This window comes from Littorina saxatilis, linkage group LG4 (assembly GCF_037325665.1).
Source record: "Littorina saxatilis isolate snail1 linkage group LG4, US_GU_Lsax_2.0, whole genome shotgun sequence".
NCBI classification, from domain to species: domain Eukaryota; kingdom Metazoa; phylum Mollusca; class Gastropoda; order Littorinimorpha; family Littorinidae; genus Littorina; species Littorina saxatilis.
In genome coordinates this window covers 400,835-423,334 of record NC_090248.1, presented here as the reverse complement: position 1 = coordinate 423,334, position 22,500 = coordinate 400,835, and the positions used below count along the sequence as shown (strand labels likewise).

General features: G+C 45.2%; 1 protein-coding gene across 1 annotated transcript in view; it reads left to right on the top strand.

Moving 5' to 3' along the window:
* The window catches only part of LOC138963708 (chorion peroxidase-like), a 26,024-nt gene that overhangs the window by 2,391 nt on the left and 1,133 nt on the right, over nucleotides 1-22,500 (top strand). The window contains exons 4-14 of the mRNA XM_070335555.1: nucleotides 529-699; nucleotides 1,188-1,266; nucleotides 5,527-5,633; nucleotides 7,513-7,617; nucleotides 12,033-12,149; nucleotides 13,478-13,790; nucleotides 15,877-16,081; nucleotides 17,024-17,226; nucleotides 20,293-20,400; nucleotides 20,708-20,883; nucleotides 21,539-21,644. Coding sequence (XP_070191656.1) covers nucleotides 529-699; nucleotides 1,188-1,266; nucleotides 5,527-5,633; nucleotides 7,513-7,617; nucleotides 12,033-12,149; nucleotides 13,478-13,790; nucleotides 15,877-16,081; nucleotides 17,024-17,226; nucleotides 20,293-20,400; nucleotides 20,708-20,883; nucleotides 21,539-21,644 — 1,690 coding nt within the window. The remainder of the gene's footprint in view (nucleotides 1-528; nucleotides 700-1,187; nucleotides 1,267-5,526; nucleotides 5,634-7,512; nucleotides 7,618-12,032; nucleotides 12,150-13,477; nucleotides 13,791-15,876; nucleotides 16,082-17,023; nucleotides 17,227-20,292; nucleotides 20,401-20,707; nucleotides 20,884-21,538; nucleotides 21,645-22,500) is intronic.

The following is a 22,500-nucleotide window of genomic DNA, read 5'->3' as shown; positions in this document are numbered from 1 at the left end:
TCCTGGTGTGCTTCAAATAATGCTTTCATTAACCCGAAACAGATAAATCTAAAGCATATTTTAGTTAGTCTGACTTGCACACTAAGTTGTATCATGTTATTTTGAAGTATAGGGGGCTTTTTACAGTGATTCGTGAAGGCCGCTTCACTGGTCCATATTAGGCGCCCAGGCATTTGTGATTTTTTCTGTGTTTAATTTTTGCTGAATCATGTCTGTCAAAGCTATTTCACTCTAACTATGCCTAACGATTAACCCAAGAGAGAAGGACTACCAAACACAAAATGAAACTTCTTCGCAAGAAAACAAGCTAGTTATCAGCATGAAACAAAAAGTGGTCCATATCAGGAGCCCTTCCCCTACGGATAGTAGAGTGTGTAAATGTATGCAGACACACACGCGTTGTTGCCATAACAACACACCCCTATCACAAGAATACACTCATGTCGACGAAAGACATAGTTAGGCATGAGCATAATTAGAGAAAGTAGAGAAAGTAGAGCGAGACTAAAGTACACGTGTTGACCACAGGGGTGGAGGCGCCACGGACACGAGGACGTAACGGTCGGCCGCTGAGGGGGGCACGTCGCATCAGCCAGCTGGTCTTCCCCGATACGTCACGCCGCGGTCTCAACACTCTGCTGCTCATGCAGTGGGGGCAGTTCCTTGACCACGACATGACGCTCATGCCACTCCCCACCGGTCAGTCTGTCTGTCTGTCTGTCTGTCTGCCAGTCTGTCTATCTGTCTTGTCTGTCTGTCTGTCTGTCTGTCTGTCTGTCTGTCTGTCTGTCAGTCAGTCTGTCAATCTGTGTTGGGCAGTTCCTTGACCACGACACGACCCTCATGCCGTTGCCATCAGGCCAGTCTGTATTGCATGCCTTCTGTTTCTTTCTTTGTTCTAATATGCTTAACTATAAGTTCCCAACACTGATTTGTAATTGTGAACAAGTCAAGATTTGTCAAATATTACAAAGATACAACGTGTATTTGATGCTGTAATCTGCCGGCTTGTATCCTGTTGCTGTCTGGCTGGTAACAAAACCCGTTTACAACAGCAGTGGTTAACGTTAGTACAGCGGTGCATTCTAAGGTAAAACAACAGCAGAGAAACTTCGTCAAAAGTTGTTTCAGTGGTCTCTGTAATAGTACGCGTGTCTGTGATTGGCTGTATGCTGGTGACGTTTCAGAGCGCGTGCGGGAGGAGGGGGGTGAACCAATCATCTGTTGCGGCAGGGACCGTTTAGGACTGGCCAGCCCACAGCCGGAGTATGGAAGCCTTTTCTCACTCTGCTTGTGTTTGTTGTTTGCCTTGCCTTTTCTTGTTGTGGTTCTCTTGGTTGTGCATGTCTCACTCTGTGCAATGTGTCTCACTCTGTGTCTCACTCTGTGTCTCACTCTGTGTCTCACTCTGTGTCTCACTCTGTGCAATGTGTCTCACTCTGTGTCTCACTCTGTGTCTCACTCTGTGCAATGTGTCTCACTCTGTGTCTCACTCTGTGTCTCACTCTGTGTCTCACTCTGTGCAATGTGTCTCACTCTGTGTCTCACTCTGTGCAATGTGTCTCACTCTGTGTCTCACTCTGTGCAATGTGTCTCACTCTGTGTCTCACTCTGTGCAATGTGTCTCACTCTGTGTCTCACTCTGTGCAATGTGTCTCACTCTGTGCAATGTGTCTCACTCTGTGTCTCACTCTGTGTCTCACTCTGTGTCTCACTCTGTGTCTCACTCTGTGCAATGTGTCTCACTCTGTGCAATGTGTCTCACTCTGTGTCTCACTCTGTGTCTCACTCTGTGTCTCACTCTGTGCAATGTGTCTCACTCTGTGTCTCACTCTGTGTCTCACTCTGTGTCTCACTCTGTGTCTCACTTTGTGTCTCACTCTGTGCAATGTGTCTCACTCTGTGTCTCACTCTGTGTCTCACTCTGTGTCTCACTCTGTGCAATGTGTCTCACTCTGTGTCTCACTCTGTGTCTCACTCTGTGTCTCACTCTGTGCAATGTGTCTCACTCTGTGCAATGTGTCTCACTCTGTGTAGTGTGTCTCACTCTGTGCAGTGTGTCTCACTCTGTGTAGTGTGTCTCACTCTGTGTAGTGTGTCTCACTCTGTGCAGTGTCTCACTCTGTGCAGTGTGTCTCACTCTGTACAATGTGTCTCACTCTGTGCAGTGTCTCACTCTGTGCAGTGTCTCACTCTGTGCAGTGTCTCACTCTGTGTCTCACTCTGTCTCACTCTGTGTCTCACTCTGTGTCTCACTCTGTGCAATGTGTCTCACTCTGTGCAATGTGTCTCACTCTGTGCAATGTGTCTCACTCTGTGTAGTGTGTCTCACTCTGTGCCGTGTGTCTCACTCTGTGTAGTGTGTCTCACTCTGTGCAGTGTCTCACTCTGTGCAGTGTGTCTCACTCTGTGCAATGTGTCTCACTCTGTGCAATGTGTCTCTGTGCAATGTGTCTCACTCTGTGCAGTGTGTCTCACTCTGTGCAATGTCTCACTCTGTGCAATGTGTCACTCTGTGCAGTGTGTCTCACTCTGTGCAATGTCTCACTCTGTGCAGTGTGTCTCACTCTGTGCAATGTGTCTCACTCTGTGCAGTGTGTCTCACTCTGTGCAATGTGTCTCACTCTGTGCAATGTGTCTCACTCTGTGCAGTGTGTCTCACTCTGTGCAATGTGTCTCACTCTGTGCAATGTGTCTCACTCTGTGCAATGTGTCTCACTCTGTGTAGTGTGTCTCGCTCTGTGCAGTGTGTCTCGCTATGTACAATGTGTCTCGCTCTGTGCAATGTGTCTCAATCTGTGCAATGTGTCTCACTCTGTGCAATGTGTTTCGCTCTGTATAATGTGTCTCACTCTGTGCAATGTGTCTCGCTCTGTATAATGTGTCTCGCTCTGTACAATGTGTCTCGCTCTGTGCAATGTGTCTCAATCTGTGCAATGTGTCTCACTCTGTGCAATGTGTCTCGCTCTGTATAATGTGTCTCGCTCTGTACAATGTGTCTCGCTCTGTGCAATGTGTCTCAATCTGTGCAATGTGTCTCACTCTGTGCAATGTGTCTCACTCTGTGCAATGTGTCTAACTCTGTACAATGTGTCTCACTCTGTGCAATGTGTCTCACTCTGTACAATGTGTCTCACTCTGTGCAATGTGTCTAACTCTGTACAATGTGTCTCACTCTGTGCAATGTGTCTCACTCTGTGCAATGTGTCTAACTCTGTACAATGTGTCTCACTCTGTGCAATGTGTCTCACTCTGTACAATGTGTCTCACACTGTGCAATGTGATACTCCGTTGTTGTCGTTGTAATGTCTCACTCAGTACAATGTGTAACTCTGTTGATGTCGTTGTCATGTCTCACTCTGTACAATGTGATACTCTGTTGATGTCGTTGTCATGTCTCACACTGTACAATGTGAAACTCTGTTGATGTCGTTGTCATGTCTCACACTGTACAATGTGATACTCTGTTGATGTCGTTGTCATGTCTCACTCTGTACAATGTGATACTCTGTTGATGTCGTTGTCATGTCTCACACTGTACAATGTGATACTCTGTTGATGTCGTTGTCATGTCTCACTCTGTACAATGTGATACTCTGTTGATGTCGTTGTCATGTCTCACACTGTACAATGTGATACTCTGTTGATGTCGTTGTCATGTCTCACACTGTGCAATGTGATACTCTGTTGATGTCGTTGTCATGTCTCACACTGTACAATGTGAAACTCTGTTGATGTCGTTGTCATGTCTCACTCAGTACAATGTGAAACTCTGTTGATGTCGTTGTCATGTCTCACACTGTACAATGTGTTACTGTGTTGATGTCGTTGTCATGTCTCACTCTGTGCAATGTGAAACTCTGTTGATGTCGTTGTCATGTCTCACACTGTACAATGTGAAACTCTTTTGATGTCGTTGTCATGTCTCACACTGTACAATGTGAAACTCTGTTGATGTCGTTGTCATGTCTCACTCTGTGCAATGTGATACTGTGTTGATGTCGTTGTCATGTCTCACTCTGTACAATGTGAAACTCTGTTGATGTCGTTGTCATGTCTCACTCTGTGCAATGTGTTAATCTGTTGATGTCGTTGTCATGTCTCACTCAGTACAATGTGAAACTCTGTTGATGTCGTTGTCATGTCTCACTCTGTGCAATGTGTTAATCTGTTGATGTCGTTGTCATGTCTCACTCAGTACAATGTGAAACTCTGTTGATGTCGTTGTCATGTCTCACTCAGTACAATGTGAAACTCTGTTGATGTCGTTGTCATGTCTCACACTGTACAATGTGATACTCTGTTGATGTCGTTGTCATGTCTCACTCAGTACAATGTGAAACTCTGTTGATGTCGTTGTCATGTCTCACTCAGTACAATGTGAAACTCTGTTGATGTCGTTGTCATGTCTCACTCAGTACAATGTGAAACTCTGTTGATGTCGTTGTCATGTCTCACTCTGTGCAATGTGATACTCTGTTGATGTCGTTGTCATGTCTCACTCTGTGCAATGTGATACTCTGTTGATGTCGTTGTCATGTCTCACTCTGTGCAATGTGATACTCTGTTGATGTCGTTGTCATGTCTCACTCTGTACAATGTGATACTGTGTTGATGTCGTTGTCATGTCTCACACTGTACAATGTGAAACTCTGTTGATGTCGTTGTCATGTCTCACTCTGTACAATGTGATACTCTGTTGATGTCGTTGTCATGTCTCACTCTGTACAATGTGATACTGTGTTGATGTCGTTGTCATGTCTCACACTGTACAATGTGAAACTCTGTTGATGTCGTTGTCATGTCTCACACTGTACAATGTGAAACTCTGTTGATGTCGTTGTCATGTCTCACACTGTACAATGTGATACTGTGTTGATGTCGTTGTCATGTCTCACACTGTACAATGTGAAACTCTGTTGATGTCGTTGTCATGTCTCACACTGTACAATGTGAAACTCTGTTGATGTCGTTGTCATGTCTCACACTGTACAATGTGATACTGTGTTGATGTCGTTGTCATGTCTCACACTGTACAATGTGAAACTCTGTTGATGTCGTTGTCATGTCTCACTCAGTACAATGTGAAACTCTGTTGATGTCGTTGTCATGTCTCACACTGTACAATGTGATACTGTGTTGATGTCGTTGTCATGTCTCACTCTGTGCAATGTGATACTCTGTTGATGTCGTTGTCATGTCTCACACTGTACAATGTGATTCTCTGTTGATGTCGTTGTCATCTCGACCTCCCCTCCCCCCACTCCCTGGCAAAGGGCTGGCAGACAAAATGCGTTAAACATACGTATTCGTTTTCGTTGTCAAGGATTATGTAGGCTTGACATTTTTCAATGTTTGTTACTTAAGGCTGGGGTCTTGCCCTGAGAAACAGGATGGTTTTTGGGGTTTAATGTCTCTTCAGCAGATGCTAGCTGCTATTCGAGACCGTCTGAGAAACAGGAAGTAGAATCAAACTTAGTCATTTGCCAAAAGACAAAAAGGTAAGCAACATTGTGTTGTGCACAGAGACTGCTTTCCCATCACCTTCACCCGTGACCCCGGCTTCCTGGGCTCGTGCATGGAGTTCGTCAGGACCATCCCCGCCACACGACGTAACCCTCGGGACACGACAGGTACGTTACGCTACACTGCACTATCTTCCTACGTTAGGCTACTTTATCCCCGCCACACGACGTAACCCCCGTAACAGGACTGGTACGTTACGTTACACTTCACTATCTTCGTACTTTATGCTATTTCATCCCCTCTACACGACGTAACTCCCGGGACACGACAGATTTGTTACGTTACACTGCACTATCTTCCTACATTAGGCTATTTCATCCCCGCTACACGACGTAACTCCCCGGACACGACAGATATGTTACGTTAGACTGCACTATCTTCCTACATTAGGCTATTTCATCCCCGCTACACGACGTAATCCCCGGGACACGACAGGTATGTCACACTCTTACCGGAAGTGTTCCACTGTTGAACACCCGTTCTCTAACCAGTTTTGAACACAGCTGGACATATGTTTAAATGAACACTAGTGCTTAACATGCGCTGCACTTTCAATCTACTACATGACACTGTTTAAAAGAAGTGACAGAAAGGGTTTTCAAGCTTTGAACACTTTGTTTCACTGACATCACGACCTGGATGTAATTCGGAGTAAACATTGCCCTCTTCATACGTTAAGCTGCTTTATCACCGCTAGCTGTTAGTTTCAGGACACTAAGTTTTGTGAGACTCTACTTTGCTATAGAAAGTTTACAGACAGAACAGACGTTAAAGATAGTTTATAGATTGTACAGACGTAATGATAACTGGCACAGTGTGTATGCTAGATGTGTCAGTGTAACGTGCTATCACTGTATCAGTGACAGATAGAGTGGCGTAATCGTTACTGGGACAGTGTGTGTGATAGATGTATTGGTGTGACGTATATCGGTGTGACGTATATCGGTGTGGCCTATATCGGCGTGACGTATATCAGTGTGACGTGTATCAGTGTGACGTGTATCGGTGTGACGTATATCTGAGTGACGTGTATCTGAGTGACGTATATCGGAGTGACGTGTATCCGAGTGACATATATCGGTGTGACGTGAATCAGTGTGACCTATATCGGTATGACGTTTATTTGAGTGACATATATCGGTGTGACGTGATATCTGTGTGACGTGTATCGGTGTGACGTATAACGTTGTGACGTGTATCGGTGTGACGTATATCGGTGTGACGTATATCTGAGTGACATATATCGGTATGACGTGTATCTGAGTGACATATATCGGTGTGACGTAATATCGATGTGACGTGTGTTGGTGTGACGTATATCGTTGTGACGTGTATCGGTGTGACGTATATATCTGAGTGACATATATCGCTGTGACGTGTTTCGGTGTGACGTATATCGGTGTGATGTATATCGGTGTGACGTGTATCGGTGTGACGTGTATCTGAGTGACACATATCGGCGTGACGTATATCGGTGTGACGTGTATCGGTGTGACGTATATCGGTGTGACGTGTATCGGTGTGACCTGTGACGTATATCGGTGTGACGTTTATAGGTATGTCGTTTGACGTATATCGGTGTGACGTGTAACATTATGACGTGTGACGTATATCGGTGTGACGTGTATCAGTATGACGTGTGACGTATATCGGCGTGGTGTATCAGTATGACGTGTGACGTATATCGGCGTGGCGTGTGTCGGTATGACGTTTGACGTATATCGGTGTGACGTATATCGGTGTGACGTGTATCGGTGTGACGTGATATCGATGTGACGTGATATCGGTGTGACGTGATGTCCGTGTGACGTGATATCGGTGTGACGTGATATCGATGTGACGTGATATCGGTGTGACGGGATATCGGTGTGACGGGATATCGATGTGACGTGATATCGATGTGACGTGTATCGGTGTGACGTGATATCGGCGTGACGTGATATCGGTGTGACGTGCGATCAGTGACGGGGGAGTGCGGTGTTGCAGAGCCCCGGGAGCAGCTCAACTCGCTGACAGCCTTCATTGACGCCTCCGCTGTGTACGGCAGCTCAAGGGAGGAGGAGGAGGAGCTGAGAGAGGCCAACGGCAGAGGTGGGTCAGAGTAAAGGTCAGGCTAGATGTAGGTCAGGGTACAGGAGGAGCTGAGAGAGGCCAACGGCAGAGGTGGGTCAGAGTAAAGGTCAGGCTAGATGTAGGTCAGGGTACAGGAAGAGGAGCTGAGAGAGGCCAACGGCAGAGGTGGGTCAGAGTAAAGGTCAGGCTAGATGTAGGTCAGGGTACAGGAGGAGGAGCTGAGAGAGGCCAACGGCAGAGGTGGGTCAGAGTAAAGGTCAGGCTAGATGTAGGTCAGGGTTGATGTAGGTCAGGGTACAGGTGGGTGAGGGTCGAGGTCAGGGTACGGGTCAGGGTACAGGTCAGAGTAGATGTAGGTCAGGGTACAGGTCAGGGTTCAGGTCAGGTTAGCGGTCAGGGTAGATCTGTAGGTCAGAGGTGGGTGGGGGTCAAGGTCAGGCTGTCACAGGTGTGTCCATGTCCGTGGCTACACATGCACACCAGGTGTATGGACAGGGTGTTAGAGGATACGAATGATAAAGAGAGGATAAGAATGATACGAGAGGATAAGAATGGTATTATTATCTCATGAACGTTAATAATAGCCCCCAAAAGTGACTGCCGTGTTGTATTTACCGACATAACCTTTTCTCACTTTTCGACGAGGTCTTATTTCTGTTGTCTATGTTCTTGTCTGGACCGTCCTGTTGTAGGTGTGACAATATGAAGTGTTATATCAAAGCTGACAATAATAATAATAATAATAATAATAATAATAATAATAATAATAATAATAATTGTCAGTAAGTACTGGTGTCACATGACTGATGTGAACCAGTTGATTGGCTAATGGCGATGCGCTAAAACTGTTTCCACAGAGCGTATTCTTACGCCCTTTACCTAAGCAAGACTGTGCTCTCATCCTCAGAATTAATTACTGACATGTAGCTTATATTCTCCACAATACCAAATGACCATAAATTCCCTGCTTCTCAATTAAAGCAGAAGTGGTTTTTTTCTGACAGATTGCATGTGCCTATGCCACAGTGCGGCTGCCACTGATCTAAAAATAGAAGCCGCTGTGTTTCATCTAATATTCTCGCCGACTTGCATAGATTCTTCTCATCGTGTTAGTGGCATGTAGCTTATCATCCACATTACCAAATGATGAGTTAATATAAAATTCCCACCCGCTAGCAGAAAACACAAGTGTTATTCCGATAACGTACCAGCTAGACCAGTTTGGAAGACTGACTCGATCGACTCTGTCATACGTAGCCGCACTGACTACACTGAAATACGACTGCATCAGTTCAGTAAATGAATGGTTTCCGAATTATTATTTCAAGGCAAGAACAATCGTAATCGAAAACGTGTAGGGTTCAGAACGTTCTTACCATTATAAGACTTATTACCAGCGTGCCTCGTGCGTGCAGACTCAGTCAGAGCAGACTGCATGCAGTGGTTTGATTGCCCTAGCAGACGACATAAACCCCGCTCAGCAAATTAACATGTTGGGCAAATGTGAACGAAAAAACGATGGGGATATAATACGTGTAGGGTTCAGAGCATTCTTACCGTTCATATTTAGTATCAGACTCCCCGATGAGTGAAGATACAACACGAGAAATATGCCACATTTGTTTTGAAAATTTGCGAACCGTCGAGTCCCGCGGCTTCGAGTCAATTCAAGGGGAGTCACTCCGCACAGTCAATCCGTCAAAGCTCGACTGGAGGTTTGAATCGCAAATAATGACTCGAGCACAGTCCTTTCTCCGAGTTCAAATGAGGTCTCTCTGAAAGATCATCACTGTTCAGATTAACGCTACACTGGAATTTACCAACAGAAATTAAAATGCGTGTGACGAAAGCACGACACACTTGAGACACCCCACACAAAAGTAGATCTTTACTGTACACGACCTGACCACACAGTTATGCCTATTCAAATGCGCGTTGCAAAATGTGCGCTTGGAATCTTCTTTTTTCTATGGCGGTACTGACAATATCGTTATTGAAACAATCCCAGTGCACTAAGGGATTTATAGAGCAAATCGAGAAAATTCATTATTGAACGAAGCGCATAGTGCTGAGTTCAATAATTATTTTCGAGATTTGCTCTATAAATCCCTTAGTGCACTGGGATGTCTCAATAACTTAAAATAATAATAATAATAATAATAATAATAATAATAATAATAATAATAATAATAATAATAATTGTCAGTAAGTACTGGTGTCACATGACTGATGTGAACCAGTTGATTGGCTAATGGCGATGCGCTAAAACTGTTAGCGCACTCTTGGAGTGCGCTAACTTTTCCACAGAGCGTATTCTTGCGCCCTTTGCCTAAGCAAGACTGTGCTCTCATCCTCAGAATTAATTAATGACATGTAGCTTATATTCTCCACAATACCAAATGACCATAAATTCCCTGCTTCTCAATTAAAGCAGAAGTGGGTTTTTTTCTGACAGATTGCATGTGCCTGTGCCAGTGCCAGTGATCTAAAAAAATAGAAGCCGCTGTGTTTCATCTAATTTTCGCCGACTGACTTGCATAGATTCTTCTCATATGCCGTGTTAGTGGCATGTAGCTTATCATCCACATTACCAAATGATGAGTTAGTATACAATTCCCAGCGGCTAACAGAAAACACAAGTGTTATTCCGATAACGTACCAGCTAGACCAGTTTGGAAGACTGACTCGATCGACTCTGTAGCAGACAACACAGAAATACGACTACATCAGTTCAGTAAATGAATGGTTTCAGAATTATTATTTCAAAGCAAGAACAATCGTAATCGAAAACGTGTAAGGTTCAGAACGTTCTTACCATATATAAGATTTATTAGCAGCCTGCCTCATGCGTACAGACTCAGTGCAGACTGCAGTCGTTCCATTGCCCAGGTTGGCAGGTAGCCTAGCAGACGACATTAACCCCGCTCAGCAAATTAACATGTTGGGCAAATGTGAACGAAAAAACGATGGGGATATAATACGTGTAGGGTTCAGAGCATTCTTACCGTTCATGTTTAGTATCAGACTCCCCGATGAGCGAAGATAGAACACGAGAAATGTGCCACATTTGTTTTGAAAATGTGCGAACCGTCGAGTCCCGCTTTGAGTCAATTCAAGGGGAGTCACTCCGCATAGTCAATCCGTCGAAGCTCGACTGGAGGTTTCGAATCGCAAATAATGAAGAGCCTTTCTCCGAGTTCAAATGAGGTCTCTCTGAAAGATCATCACTGTTCAGATTAACGCTACACTGGAATTTACCAACAGAAATTAAAATGCGTGTGACGAAAGCACGACACACTTGAGGGCCCCAAAGGGGGGGTATCATCACGATCACGGGAAGGGAAATTTTAGCTTTCACGATCACAGTTACCTTGATTTTTGTTTTCACGATCACAAACACCTTGACGAATAGAGGATCATAGAGTGATACAGCTGTGAAAAATGTACGTTGAAAATAAAATGCTTTGCAATAATGCCCATCACGATCACGAACACAAATCACAATCACGATCACGAGACTTGATTTTTTTTTCATCACGGATCACGGGCAAAGTCCCATCACGATCACAGAAATGGAAATTTCGGCAATCACGGTCACAGAAAGGTCAAAAAACGCCAATCACGATCACGATTTTAAACCCTTTGGGGCCCTCACACTTGAGACACCCCACACAAAAGTAGATCTTTACTGTGCACGACCTGACCACACAGTTATGCCTATTCAAATGCGCATTGCAAAATGTGCGTTTGGAATCTTCTTTTTTCTATGGCGGTACTGACAATATCGTTATTGAAACAATCCCAGTGCACTAAGGGATTTATAGAGCAAATCTCGAAAATAATTATTGAACTCAGCGCTATGCGCTTCGTTCAATAATGAATTTTCTCGATTTGCTCTATAAATCCCTTAGTGCACTGGGATGTCTCAATAACTTAAATAATAATAATAATAATAATAATGGACACTTATATAGCGCTTCTCCACAGCTCGAAGCGCTTTACAAGTTCAATTTACAAGTTCAATCAAAAATACAACACGATATATACAACTAATACAATTTGTCTCAGATGAAAAGGAAACTACTCATCAAAGAGCACATATACTTGCTTGCATAAAATACAAAGAATCACATTTGTTCGCAGCGCAGCACAGTGCACAGTCAAAAAAACACGCAAACAAACACATACAACAGACACATGCTCACAACAAGCACACATGCACAAACACATACACACACACACACACACACACACCCACACACACACACACACACACACACACACACACACACACACACACACACACACACACACACACACACACAGAGCCCTGTGTGACAATATGAAGTGTTATATCAATGCTGACAGTCAGCCCTGTGTTATTGCTGGTGTGTGCGGTGTGTAGGTTACTTGCTGGTGTGTGCGGTGTGCAGGTTACTTGCTCAAGTCTGAGCGGTCCAGCCAGGGCCCACTCCTGCCTCGCACTGACCGCGGCATCTGTGCCAGGGAGCGTGACGATCCGCCCAACACACCTGTCTGCTTCCTGGCAGGTAAGACCCAACACACCTGTCTGCTTCCTGCCAGGTAAGACCCAACACACCTGTCTGCTTCCTGCCAGGTAAGACCCAACACACCTGTCTGCTTCCTGGCAGGTAAGACCCAACACACCTGTCTGCTTCCTGGCAGGTAAGACCCAGCACACCTGTCTGCTTCCTGGCAGGTAAGACCCAACACACCTGTCTGCTTCCTGGCAGGTAAGACCCAACACACCTGTCTGCTTCCTGGCAGGTAAGACCCAGCACACCTGTCTGCTTCCTGGCAGGTAAGACCCAACACACCTGTCTGCTTCCTGGCAGGTAAGACCCAACACACCTGTCTGCTTTATTGCAGGTAAGACCCAGCACACCTGTCTGCTTCCTGGCAGGTAAGACCCAGCACACCTGTCTGCTTTATTGCAGGTGAAACATTGCGAATTGCCTGATGTGTGCATACGAGTCAAAGAACCAGATGACCACAGACTGTACGTTTGGTGACCAGTGTAGCTGACCACAGTGTGTGTGATGACGAGTCTATCTCGGTGTTTCAGGCGACTGTACGTTTGGTGACCAGTGTAGCTGAGCACAGTGTGTGTGATGACGAGTCTATCTCGGTGTTTCAGGCGACTGTACGTTTGGTGACCAGTGTAGCTGACCACAGTGTGTGTGATGACGAGTCTATCTCGGTGTTTCAGGCGACTGTACGTTTGGTGACCAGTGTAGCTGAGCACAGTGTGTGTGATGACGAGTCTATCTCGGTGTTTCAGGCGACTGTACGTTTGGTGACCAGTGTAGCTGAGCACAGTGTGTGTGATGACGAGTCTATCTCGGTGTTTCAGGCGACTGTACGTTTGGTGACCAGTGTAGCTGACCACAGTGTGTGTGATGACGAGTCTATCTCGGTGTTTCAGGCGACTGTACGTTTGGTGACCAGTGTAGCTGACCACAGTGTGTGTGATGACGAGTCTATCTCGGTGTTTCAGGCGACTGTACGTTTGGTGACCAGTGTAGCTGAGCACAGTGTGTGTGATGACGAGTCTATCTCGGTGTTTCAGGCGACTGTACGTTTGGTGACCAGTGTAGCTGAGCACAGTGTGTGTGATGACGAGTCTATCTCGGTGTTTCAGGCGACTGTACGTTTGGTGACCAGTGTAGCTGAGCACAGTGTGTGTGATGACGAGTCTATCTCGGTGTTTCAGGCGACTGTACGTTTGATGACCAGTGTAGCTGAGCACAGTGTGTGTGATGACGAGTCTATCTCGGTGTTTCAGGCGACTGTACGTTTGGTGACCAGTGTAGCTGAGCACAGTGTGTGTGATGACGAGTCTATCTCGGTGTTTCAGGCGACGAGCGTGTCAACGAGCAACCCGACCTGGCGACGATCCACACCATCTTCCTGAGACTGCACAACGTGATCGCTAGCAGGATGGCGGCGGCCACCCCCCGGGCCTCCCTCTCATTCAACAGCACGGTGTTCCAGAGCGCGCGCCGCGTGGTGGGCGCCATCGTACAGCGAGTCATGTTCGGCGAGTGGCTGCCAATCATCCTGGGAGACCGCGTCATGAGGAGGGAGGGGCTGAGCGTGCACCGGAGGTCAGACTATGACCCCTCGGTTGACCCCAGGATCCTCAACGAATTCTCCACCGCCGCCTACAGGTCAGCATCCTTGCCACCCATAAAACATCAATATCAATATCAATAGGAAGCTTATATAGCGCGTATTCCGTGGGTACAGTTCTAAGCGCTTGTCGAAGAGTTGTCAACACAGGACTAACAAAGAAACTAACATCTACAGACGGACACGAACCCTATCACACACTAGCAAACCCTGATAAACATACAACAAACAACTGTTTAAACAACAATGTACACATCAATAGCTTTCTTTCTTTCTTTCTTTATTTGGTGTTTAACGTCGTTTTCAACCACGAAGGTTATATCGCGACGAGGGAAAGGGGGGAGATGGGATAGGGGAAAGGGGGGCGGGGAGATGGGATAGAGCCACTTGTTAAGTGTTTCTTGTTCACAAAAGCACTAATCAAAAAATTGCTCCAGGGGCTTGCAACGTAGTACAATATATGACCTTACTGGGAGAATGCAAGTTTCCAGTACAAAGGACTAAACATTTCTTACATACTGCTTGACTAAAATCTTTACAAACATTGACTATATTCTATACAAGAACCACTTAACAAGGGTAAAAGGAGAAACAGAATCCGTTAGTCGCCTCATACGACATGCGGGGTGCAGAGAAATAAGGATGTGGAAAAGAAGACTTTTGGTAAGTGAAATAAAGGTGATGGATCCAGTCAGGTAGAAATAAGACAACAAGAAAAGAATTGGAAAACTGCAGAGAATAGTAGGGAGAGTTTTCTTGGAAGGAAATATAGGTGAAAGGACTGGTAAGGCAGAAATAAGACAAAAGAAGAGAAGAAACAGAACCGTTAGTCGCCTCTTACGACATGCTGGGTAGCATCGGGTAAATTCTGTCTAGTCCCAACCAATATGGGACTCCCCCTAACCCGCGGGGGGTCATCAATAGCTAGGTCCAAACAAAATAATATTAAGCACAAAGAAAACACCTCTCACAGAGCACAGCACAAGAATGTCTTTTGGGGCACAACACATCACGTCGAACATGAAAGTCACAGCCAGCTACGGGAAGAACTAAGTCTTCAACCTACTCTTGAACGCGTCAAGAGAGGGGCTCTGGCGAAGCTCAAGCGGCAGGGAGTTCCAGACGGAGGGGCCCGCGGAGGGGAATGCACGCTGACCAGCAGATGCGAGTTTCGAGCGAGGGATGTGAAGGCGGAGTAGGTCAGCAGCAGAACGAAGGGGACGGTCGGAGGGCTGGGTGTACAGGTCCAGGGAGGATTGAAGGTACTCGGGAGCAGAGTCGTTGCGACACTTGTAGACCAGAGTGGACAGTTTGTCGGAGATTCGGGTGTTGACAGGGAGCCAGTGCAAGGAGCGAAGTAGGGGGGTGATGTGGTCTCGCTTCGTCTTCCTCATCGTCAGCCTGACAGCAGCGTTCTGGACTCGTTGTAGGCCATGAATGGATGAGGCGGGGAGGCCAGCCAGAAGGGAGTTGCAGTAGTCCAGACGACTGAAGATGAGGGAGACAACCAGCTTGACACAGGCGTCGTGGGTGAAGTAGCGACGGATGGAGGCGATGCGTCGTAGGTGGAAAAAGCAGGTCTTGATGATGAAGGAGATGTGTGTCTGCATGGAGAGAGTGGAGTCGAGAAAGACGCCAAGGCTCTTGACAGCAGGGGGGAATGGAACAGTCGCGTCATCCAGCTGGAGGTCAGTCACAGTGAGGGAAGCAATCTTCTGTCGTGTTCCAACGAGAAGGGCCTCCGTCTTCTCACTGTTCAGCTTCAGCTTGTTCTCAGTCATCCAGTTCTTGATGTCAGTGAAACAACTGGAGATGGATCCAAGGAGATGGTCAACGTCCTCCGGCTTGGCGCTGTTCTGGAGCTGCGTGTCATCGGCAAAGCATGCAGTAATAGTTGGTTGTAGCATCCTTGCCACCCATAAAACATGCAAATAATAGTTGTAGCAAAAGTATTTTCTTGAGTTTTTTTTTAACAAAGATCTTTAGAATTGAATATTGATGTTAAGAAACAAAGGTTCAGTTTCGTGGCCCCTGTGCCCATAACGAGGTGTGTGTGTGTGTGTGTGTGTGTGTGTGTGTGTGTGTGTGTGTGTGTGTGTGTGTGTGTGTGTGTGTGTAATGCAGGTTGGGTCACTCCCTGGTGCCCCGCTTTTTGCCCACCCCCTCCCCCAACCTGCGTGACCAGAGAATCCGACTCCGAGACCACTTCCTGCGACCCCGCGTGGTGAGGCAGCGCTTCACGTCGCTCGCGCTGGGCCTGGTGGTCAGCAACACCTCCACCACAGCCAGGGAACAGGCACAGTCCTTGGATAGCTCCATCTCCCGCGAGGTGTGTGTGTGTGTGTGTGTGTGTGTGTGCGTGCGTGTGTGTGTGTGTGTGTGTGTGTGTGTGTGTGTGTGTGTGTGTGTATGTGTGTGTGTGTGTGTGTGTGTGTGTGTGTGTGTGTGTGTTTGTGTTTGTAACTCTGCCCTGGGGGCGAAGATGTGAACTACAGTAAGTTGTAACTCTGCCCTGGGGGCAAAGAAGTGAACTACAGTAAGTTGTAACTCTGCCCTGGGGGCGAAGAAGTGAACTACAGTAAGTTGTAACTCTGCCCTGGGGGCGAAAAAGTGAACTACAGTAAGTTGTAACTCTGCCCTGGGGGCGAAGAAGTGAACTACAGTAAGTTGTAACTGCCCTGGGTGTGAAGAAGTGAACTACAGTAAGTTGTAACTCTGCCCTGGGGGCAAAGAAGTGAACTACAGTAAGTTGTAACTCTGCCCTGGGGGCAAAGAAGTGAACTACAGTAAGTTGTAACTCTGCCCTGGGGGCAAAGAAGTGAACTACAGTAAGTTGTAACTCTGCCCTGGGGGCAAAGAAGTGAACTACAGTAAGTTGTAACTCTGCCCTGGGTGCGAAAAAGTGTACTACAGTAAGTTGTAACTCTGCCCTGGGGGCGAAGAAGTGAACTACAGTAAGTTGTAACTCTGCCCTGGGGGCGAAGAAGTGAACTACAGTAAGTTGTAACTCTGCCCTGGGGGCGAAGAAGTGAACTACAGTAAGTTGTAACTGCCCTGGGTGTGAAGAAGTGAACTACAGTAAGTTGTAACTCTGCCCTGGGGGCAAAGAAGTGAACTACAGTAAGTTGTAACTCTGCCCTGGGGGCAAAGAAGTGAACTACAGTAAGTTGTAACTGCCCTGGGTGCGAAAAAGTGTACTACAGTAAGTTGTAACTGCCCTGGGTGCGAAAAAGTGTACTATAGTAAGTTGTAACTCTGCCATGTGCTGCAGTTGTCCAGACACCTCTTTGAGCCTGCCGGTCAGAATGGGCGTGGCCTGGACCTGATGTCACTCAACATCCAGAGGGGGCGGGACCACGGGCTGCAGCCATACAGCGCCTATAGGCTGTTCTTCGGACTGGAGAATGTCACCAGCTTCACTGACAGGCGTCTGGGGCTGAACGGGGAGAGGGGCATTTTCAGTCGTTTGTACGAGTGAGTTATCTTGGTTGTAACGGGGCGAGGGGCATCTTCATGCGTCTGTACGAGTGAGTCATCTTGGTTTTAACGGGGCGAGGGGCATCTTCAGTCGTCTGTACGAGTGAGTTATCTGTGCGCTTCCCTGCAGCTTTCCGCCCCTTTCCTCCAAAATAAGTCATGTGGTTGTAACTGATCGGGCAGAAACCCCATTCAACTACCCAACCCTTGTTTATTAAAATTATAATCTGTAGCTACCCGGCCCTTGCATGCTTATACTTTTAAGTTCTAGAATAAACAGCGTTCGCATTAATCGCCTATTTTTGGCGTTTAATCGCTTTTTCTGTGAAAACATTGGACACGAAATTGTTAGGCTGATTGTGTTTGACAGGATTTATTTTTTGCTTTTTTTGTGTGTGTGTGTGTGTGTGTGTGTGTGTGTGTGTGTGTGTGTGTGTTCTTTATTTCAAGGAAAGGAGACTGTTATATAATTACAACATCGTTTGAGTGGTAGCCTTGAAAAAGTAAGCGGTTCTTGGGAAATGTACTCTATTTGCAATCATTGCATCTTGCGAAAGACCATGTTGTGGGATGGTCACGTGGGCTTTGTAGTGACATGTTGACGGTTCCCACACTGTGACGGGAGGGATATACTACCATTGTCTCTCTCACGTTTTGCTTTGGCCACTTTGGAAGCTGCAACATCACAGAGAAGTAACAGTACAATTTGTCATCACAGAGAAGTAACAGTACAATTTGTCATCACAGAGAAGTAACAGTACAATTTGTCATCACAGAGAAGTAACAGTACAATTTGTCATCACAGAGAAGTAACAGTACAATTTGTCATCACAGAGAAGTAACAGTACAATTTGTCATCACAGAGAAGTAACAGTACAATTTGTCATCACAGAGAAGTAACAGTACAATTTGTCATCACAGAGAAGTAACAGTACAATTTGTCACCACAGATCAGAGAAGTAACAGTACAATTTGTCATCACACAGAAGTAACAGTACAATGTGTCATCACAGAGAAGTAACAGTACAATTTGTCATCACAGAGACGTAACAGTACAATTTGTCATCACAGAGAAGTAACAGTACAATTTGTCACCACAGAGAAGTAACAGTACAATTTGTCATCACAGAGAGGTATAACAGTACAATTTGTCACCACAGAGAAGTAACAGTACAATTTGTCATCACAGAGAAGTAACAGTACAATTTGTCCTCACAGAGAAGTAACAGTACAATTTGTCATCACAGAGAAGTAACAGTACAATTTGTCACCACAGATCAGAGAAGTAACAGTACAATTTGTCATCACACAGAAGTAACAGTACAATGTGTCATCACAGAGACGTAACAGTACAATTTGTCATCACAGAGAAGTAACAGTACAATTTGTCACCACAGAGAAGTAACAGTACAATTATTTTGTCATCACAGAGAAGTAACAGTACAATGTGTCATCACAGAGAAGTAACAGTACAATTTGTCATCACAGATAAGTAACAGTCACAGAGAAGTAACAGTACAATTTGTCACCACAGAGAAGTAACAGTACAATTTGTCACACAGAGAAGTAACAGTACAATTTGTCACACAGAGAAGTAACAGTACAATTTGTCATCACAGAGAAGTAACAGTACAATTTGTCATCACAGAGAAGTAACAGTACAATTTGTCCTCACAGAGAAGTAACAGTACAATTTGTCATCATAGAGAAGTAACAGTACAATTTGTCATCACAGAGAAGTAACAGTACAATTTGTCATCACAGAGAAGTAACAGTACAATTTGTCATCACAGAGAAGTAACAGTACAATTTGTCATCACAGAGAAGTAACAGTACAATTTGTCACCACAGAGAAGTAACAGTACAATTTGTCATCACAGAGAGGTATAACAGTACAATTTGTCACCACAGAGAAGTAACAGTACAATTTGTCATCACAGAGAAGTAACAGTACAATTTGTCCTCACAGAGAAGTAACAGTACAATTTGTCATCATAGAGAAGTAACAGTACAATTTGTCATCACAGAGAAGTAACAGTGCAATTTGTCATCACAGAGAAGTAACAGTACAATTTGTCATCACAGAGAAGTCACAGTACAATTTGTCATCACAGAGAAGTAACAGTACAATTTGTCACCACAGAGAAGTAACAGTACAATTTGTCATCACAGAGAAGTCACAGTACAATTTGTCATCACAGAGAAGTAACAGTACAATTTGCTTGCGAGGGCTGTATTTTGTACATTGATTATTTGATACATGTATAATTATTAAATGCGTCTCCAGGAATATGTTTAGTTTAAATCTTGTGTCGATACTATTTAATTCTGCCTCGCTATTAGCCATTGAGTAAAACTGTTTTATCACCATTGCTTTATTGTTGTTAATTCGTCTCCAGAAATATGTTTTGTTTTAATCTTGTGTCGATACTATTTAACTCTGCCTCGTTATTAGCCATTGAGTATAACTGTTTTATCACCATTGTTTTATTGTTGTTCTTTGGCCATTTACGTTGAATGACTTGTTATACATTGACATTGATAGTTTTATTCTTCTTCTTCTTCGTCGTTCGCTAGATAGTTTTATTATAAGAACCTTTTTTTAATTCCTATTAACTCGATGTTCTTTAACTATGTTTGTAAATTGTTAGAGGATCTTTTAGTAGAAGTGTTTAACTGTCGAAGCTGCTTTTACCTAAGAGACCGACTGTATATTGTGCTGTTGTATTTGTCAGACTTGATTGTACCAAGTCCTTCACATGTTGTAATGCGCTTAGAGCCAAATATTTTTGTTTTTTGTAAGGGATAGGCGCAATATAAATACACTTTATTATTATTATTATTATTTGTCACACAGAGAAGTAACAGTACAATTTGTCATCACAGAGAGGTATAACAGTACAATTTGTCACCACAGAGAAGTAACAGTACAATTTGTCATCACAGAGAAGTAACAGTACAATTTGTCACCACAGAGAAGTAACAGTACAATTTATCATGTTCGTGGGGGGGGCCTGTCGGAGCCAGCCAATAGTAACCGGTGTTGTGTTGTGTCCCCTACAGCTCAGTGGATGACATTGACCTGTTCGTGGGGGGCCTGTCGGAGCCAGCCAACAGTAACCTGTGTTGTGTTGTGTCCCCTACAGCTCAGTGGATGACATTGACCTGTTCGTGGGGGGCCTGTCGGAGCCAGCCAATAGTAACCGGTGTTGTGTTGTGTCCCCTACAGCTCAGTGGATGACATTGACCTGTTCGTGGGCGGCCTGTCGGAACCAGCCAACAGTAACCTGTGTTGTGTTGTGTCCCCTACAGCTCAGTGGATGACATTGACCTGTTCGTGGGGGGTCTGTCGGAGCCAGCCAACAGTAACCTGTGTTGTGTTGTGTCCCCTACAGCTCAGTGGATGACATTGACCTGTTCGTGGGGGGCCTGTCGGAGCCAGCCAACAGTAACCTGTGTTGTGTTGTGTCCCCTACAGCTCAGTGGATGACATTGACCTGTTCGTGGGGGGCCTGTCGGAGCCAGCCAACAGAGAGGGGGGTCAGCTGGGGGAGACCTTCACCGCCATCGTGGCCGAGCAGATGAGACGCCTCAAGTTCGGTGACCGCTTCTTCTTTACACACCGTGTCCGTGGTAACGTCGGCTTCAACGACGGTGAGTGGGCTTGACTAAATTCCTGTCCTGAATTGGGCTTGATTTTTACTGAATGGCTATTTTAGCTCATTCGCTCAAATTAAGCCTTTCAGTTAACTAAAGAGGGAACGACTACCAAGCACAAAGAGATCCTTCTTTGCAAGTAAACAATATATTCATCAGCATGAAACTAAAAGTAATCCATGGAAAGGGCCATTACCCTTGCTACCACAAACTTGAAGGTGAATTAGGAAGAAAAAGAGGTTGTAGCATGACAGGACTGGGTGTTGATGGAGGAATGGGTGTTGATGGAGAAGATAGGCTATACAAGTGTTATAGCATGACAGGACTGGGTGTTGTAGCATGACAGCACTGGGTGTTGAAATTTAATTTGTATTCTAATGACAAAATTCAGTTTAACAGATTTGAGTACATCCCACAAACGTGTGTATCAGTCCATTTTATGTTATCTCTTTGTCATTAAATGTGCGGAATTTAAAAATGCAAAGCTTTGATTGGCAAAATGTATGCAATTGTAGACGGTTGAATGATTAATATTTGTTACTGGTAGTTGCAGTTTCTTATACAGAAAATAGTTTTTAGCTGTGACACAGTTATTTCTGTTTATTCGGTGAGGGAAGACTAAACGTTGAAAGGTGAACGTTGTGTGCCACAGATCAGCTGAGTCAGCTACAGCGAGTGACCGCGGCCCTCGTCATGTGTCTCGGCGTGCCCCGTCTGACTGAGGTACAGCGCAACGCCTTCCTCGTGGCCAGTGACAGGTGAGTTGTCCCCCTTCATTCCCTCTCTGACGTCACTCGTCTGACTGAGGTACAGCGCAACGCCTTCCTCGTGGCCAGTGACAGGTGAGTTGTCCCCCTTCATTCCCTCTCTGACGTCACTCGTCTGACTGAGGTACAGCGCAACGCCTGCCTCGTGGCCAGTGACGGGTGAGTTGTCCCCCTTCATTCCCTCTCTGACGTCACTCGTGTGACTGGCCCCTCTGACGCAGTGCAGCAAAACAGTAGCAGAAATGACGATATCAACACATTTCGTCAATCTGTCGGCCTGAAACTAAAAGATTATAACACTCCGTCAATCTGTCGGCCTGAAACTAACAGATTATAACACTGATAATTCGGGATCCTTCATCATGGAGACTACAGTTCATGAGGTAAGGCTTGGCTAGTCGAACCCCGAAGACCGAGGCGGGTCGCGCTCGCCTCTGTGAAGTAGGTGAACATAGCACACTATTTTTATAAACCGATTTCTTCAGTTTTGAGCGCATTTTCATAAATATATGACACATCTTGTATATGTATTGGGATTCAGTCAATAATGAAGAAAACGATGAAATCATGTTCAATCTTTTATTGGACTTTAACAAAACACAAAATAACACACACATTTTTTCCAGATGATACCCATACCATTTTTGTTCACTTTCTTTGATAAAATCATATCCATCTGCTCACGAAAGTTTAGGCGGCACTGTGACCTCAATTTTCAATGACATTTCAGTAAAGCATTTTTTTTACTCGGAACTGACTACTGGATTACATTTCAGTTTATAAGCGTGAAAAGTAATTCTCACATTTGTTCAATGAAATTTTAAAACTTAAAATGTAAAATTAAAAT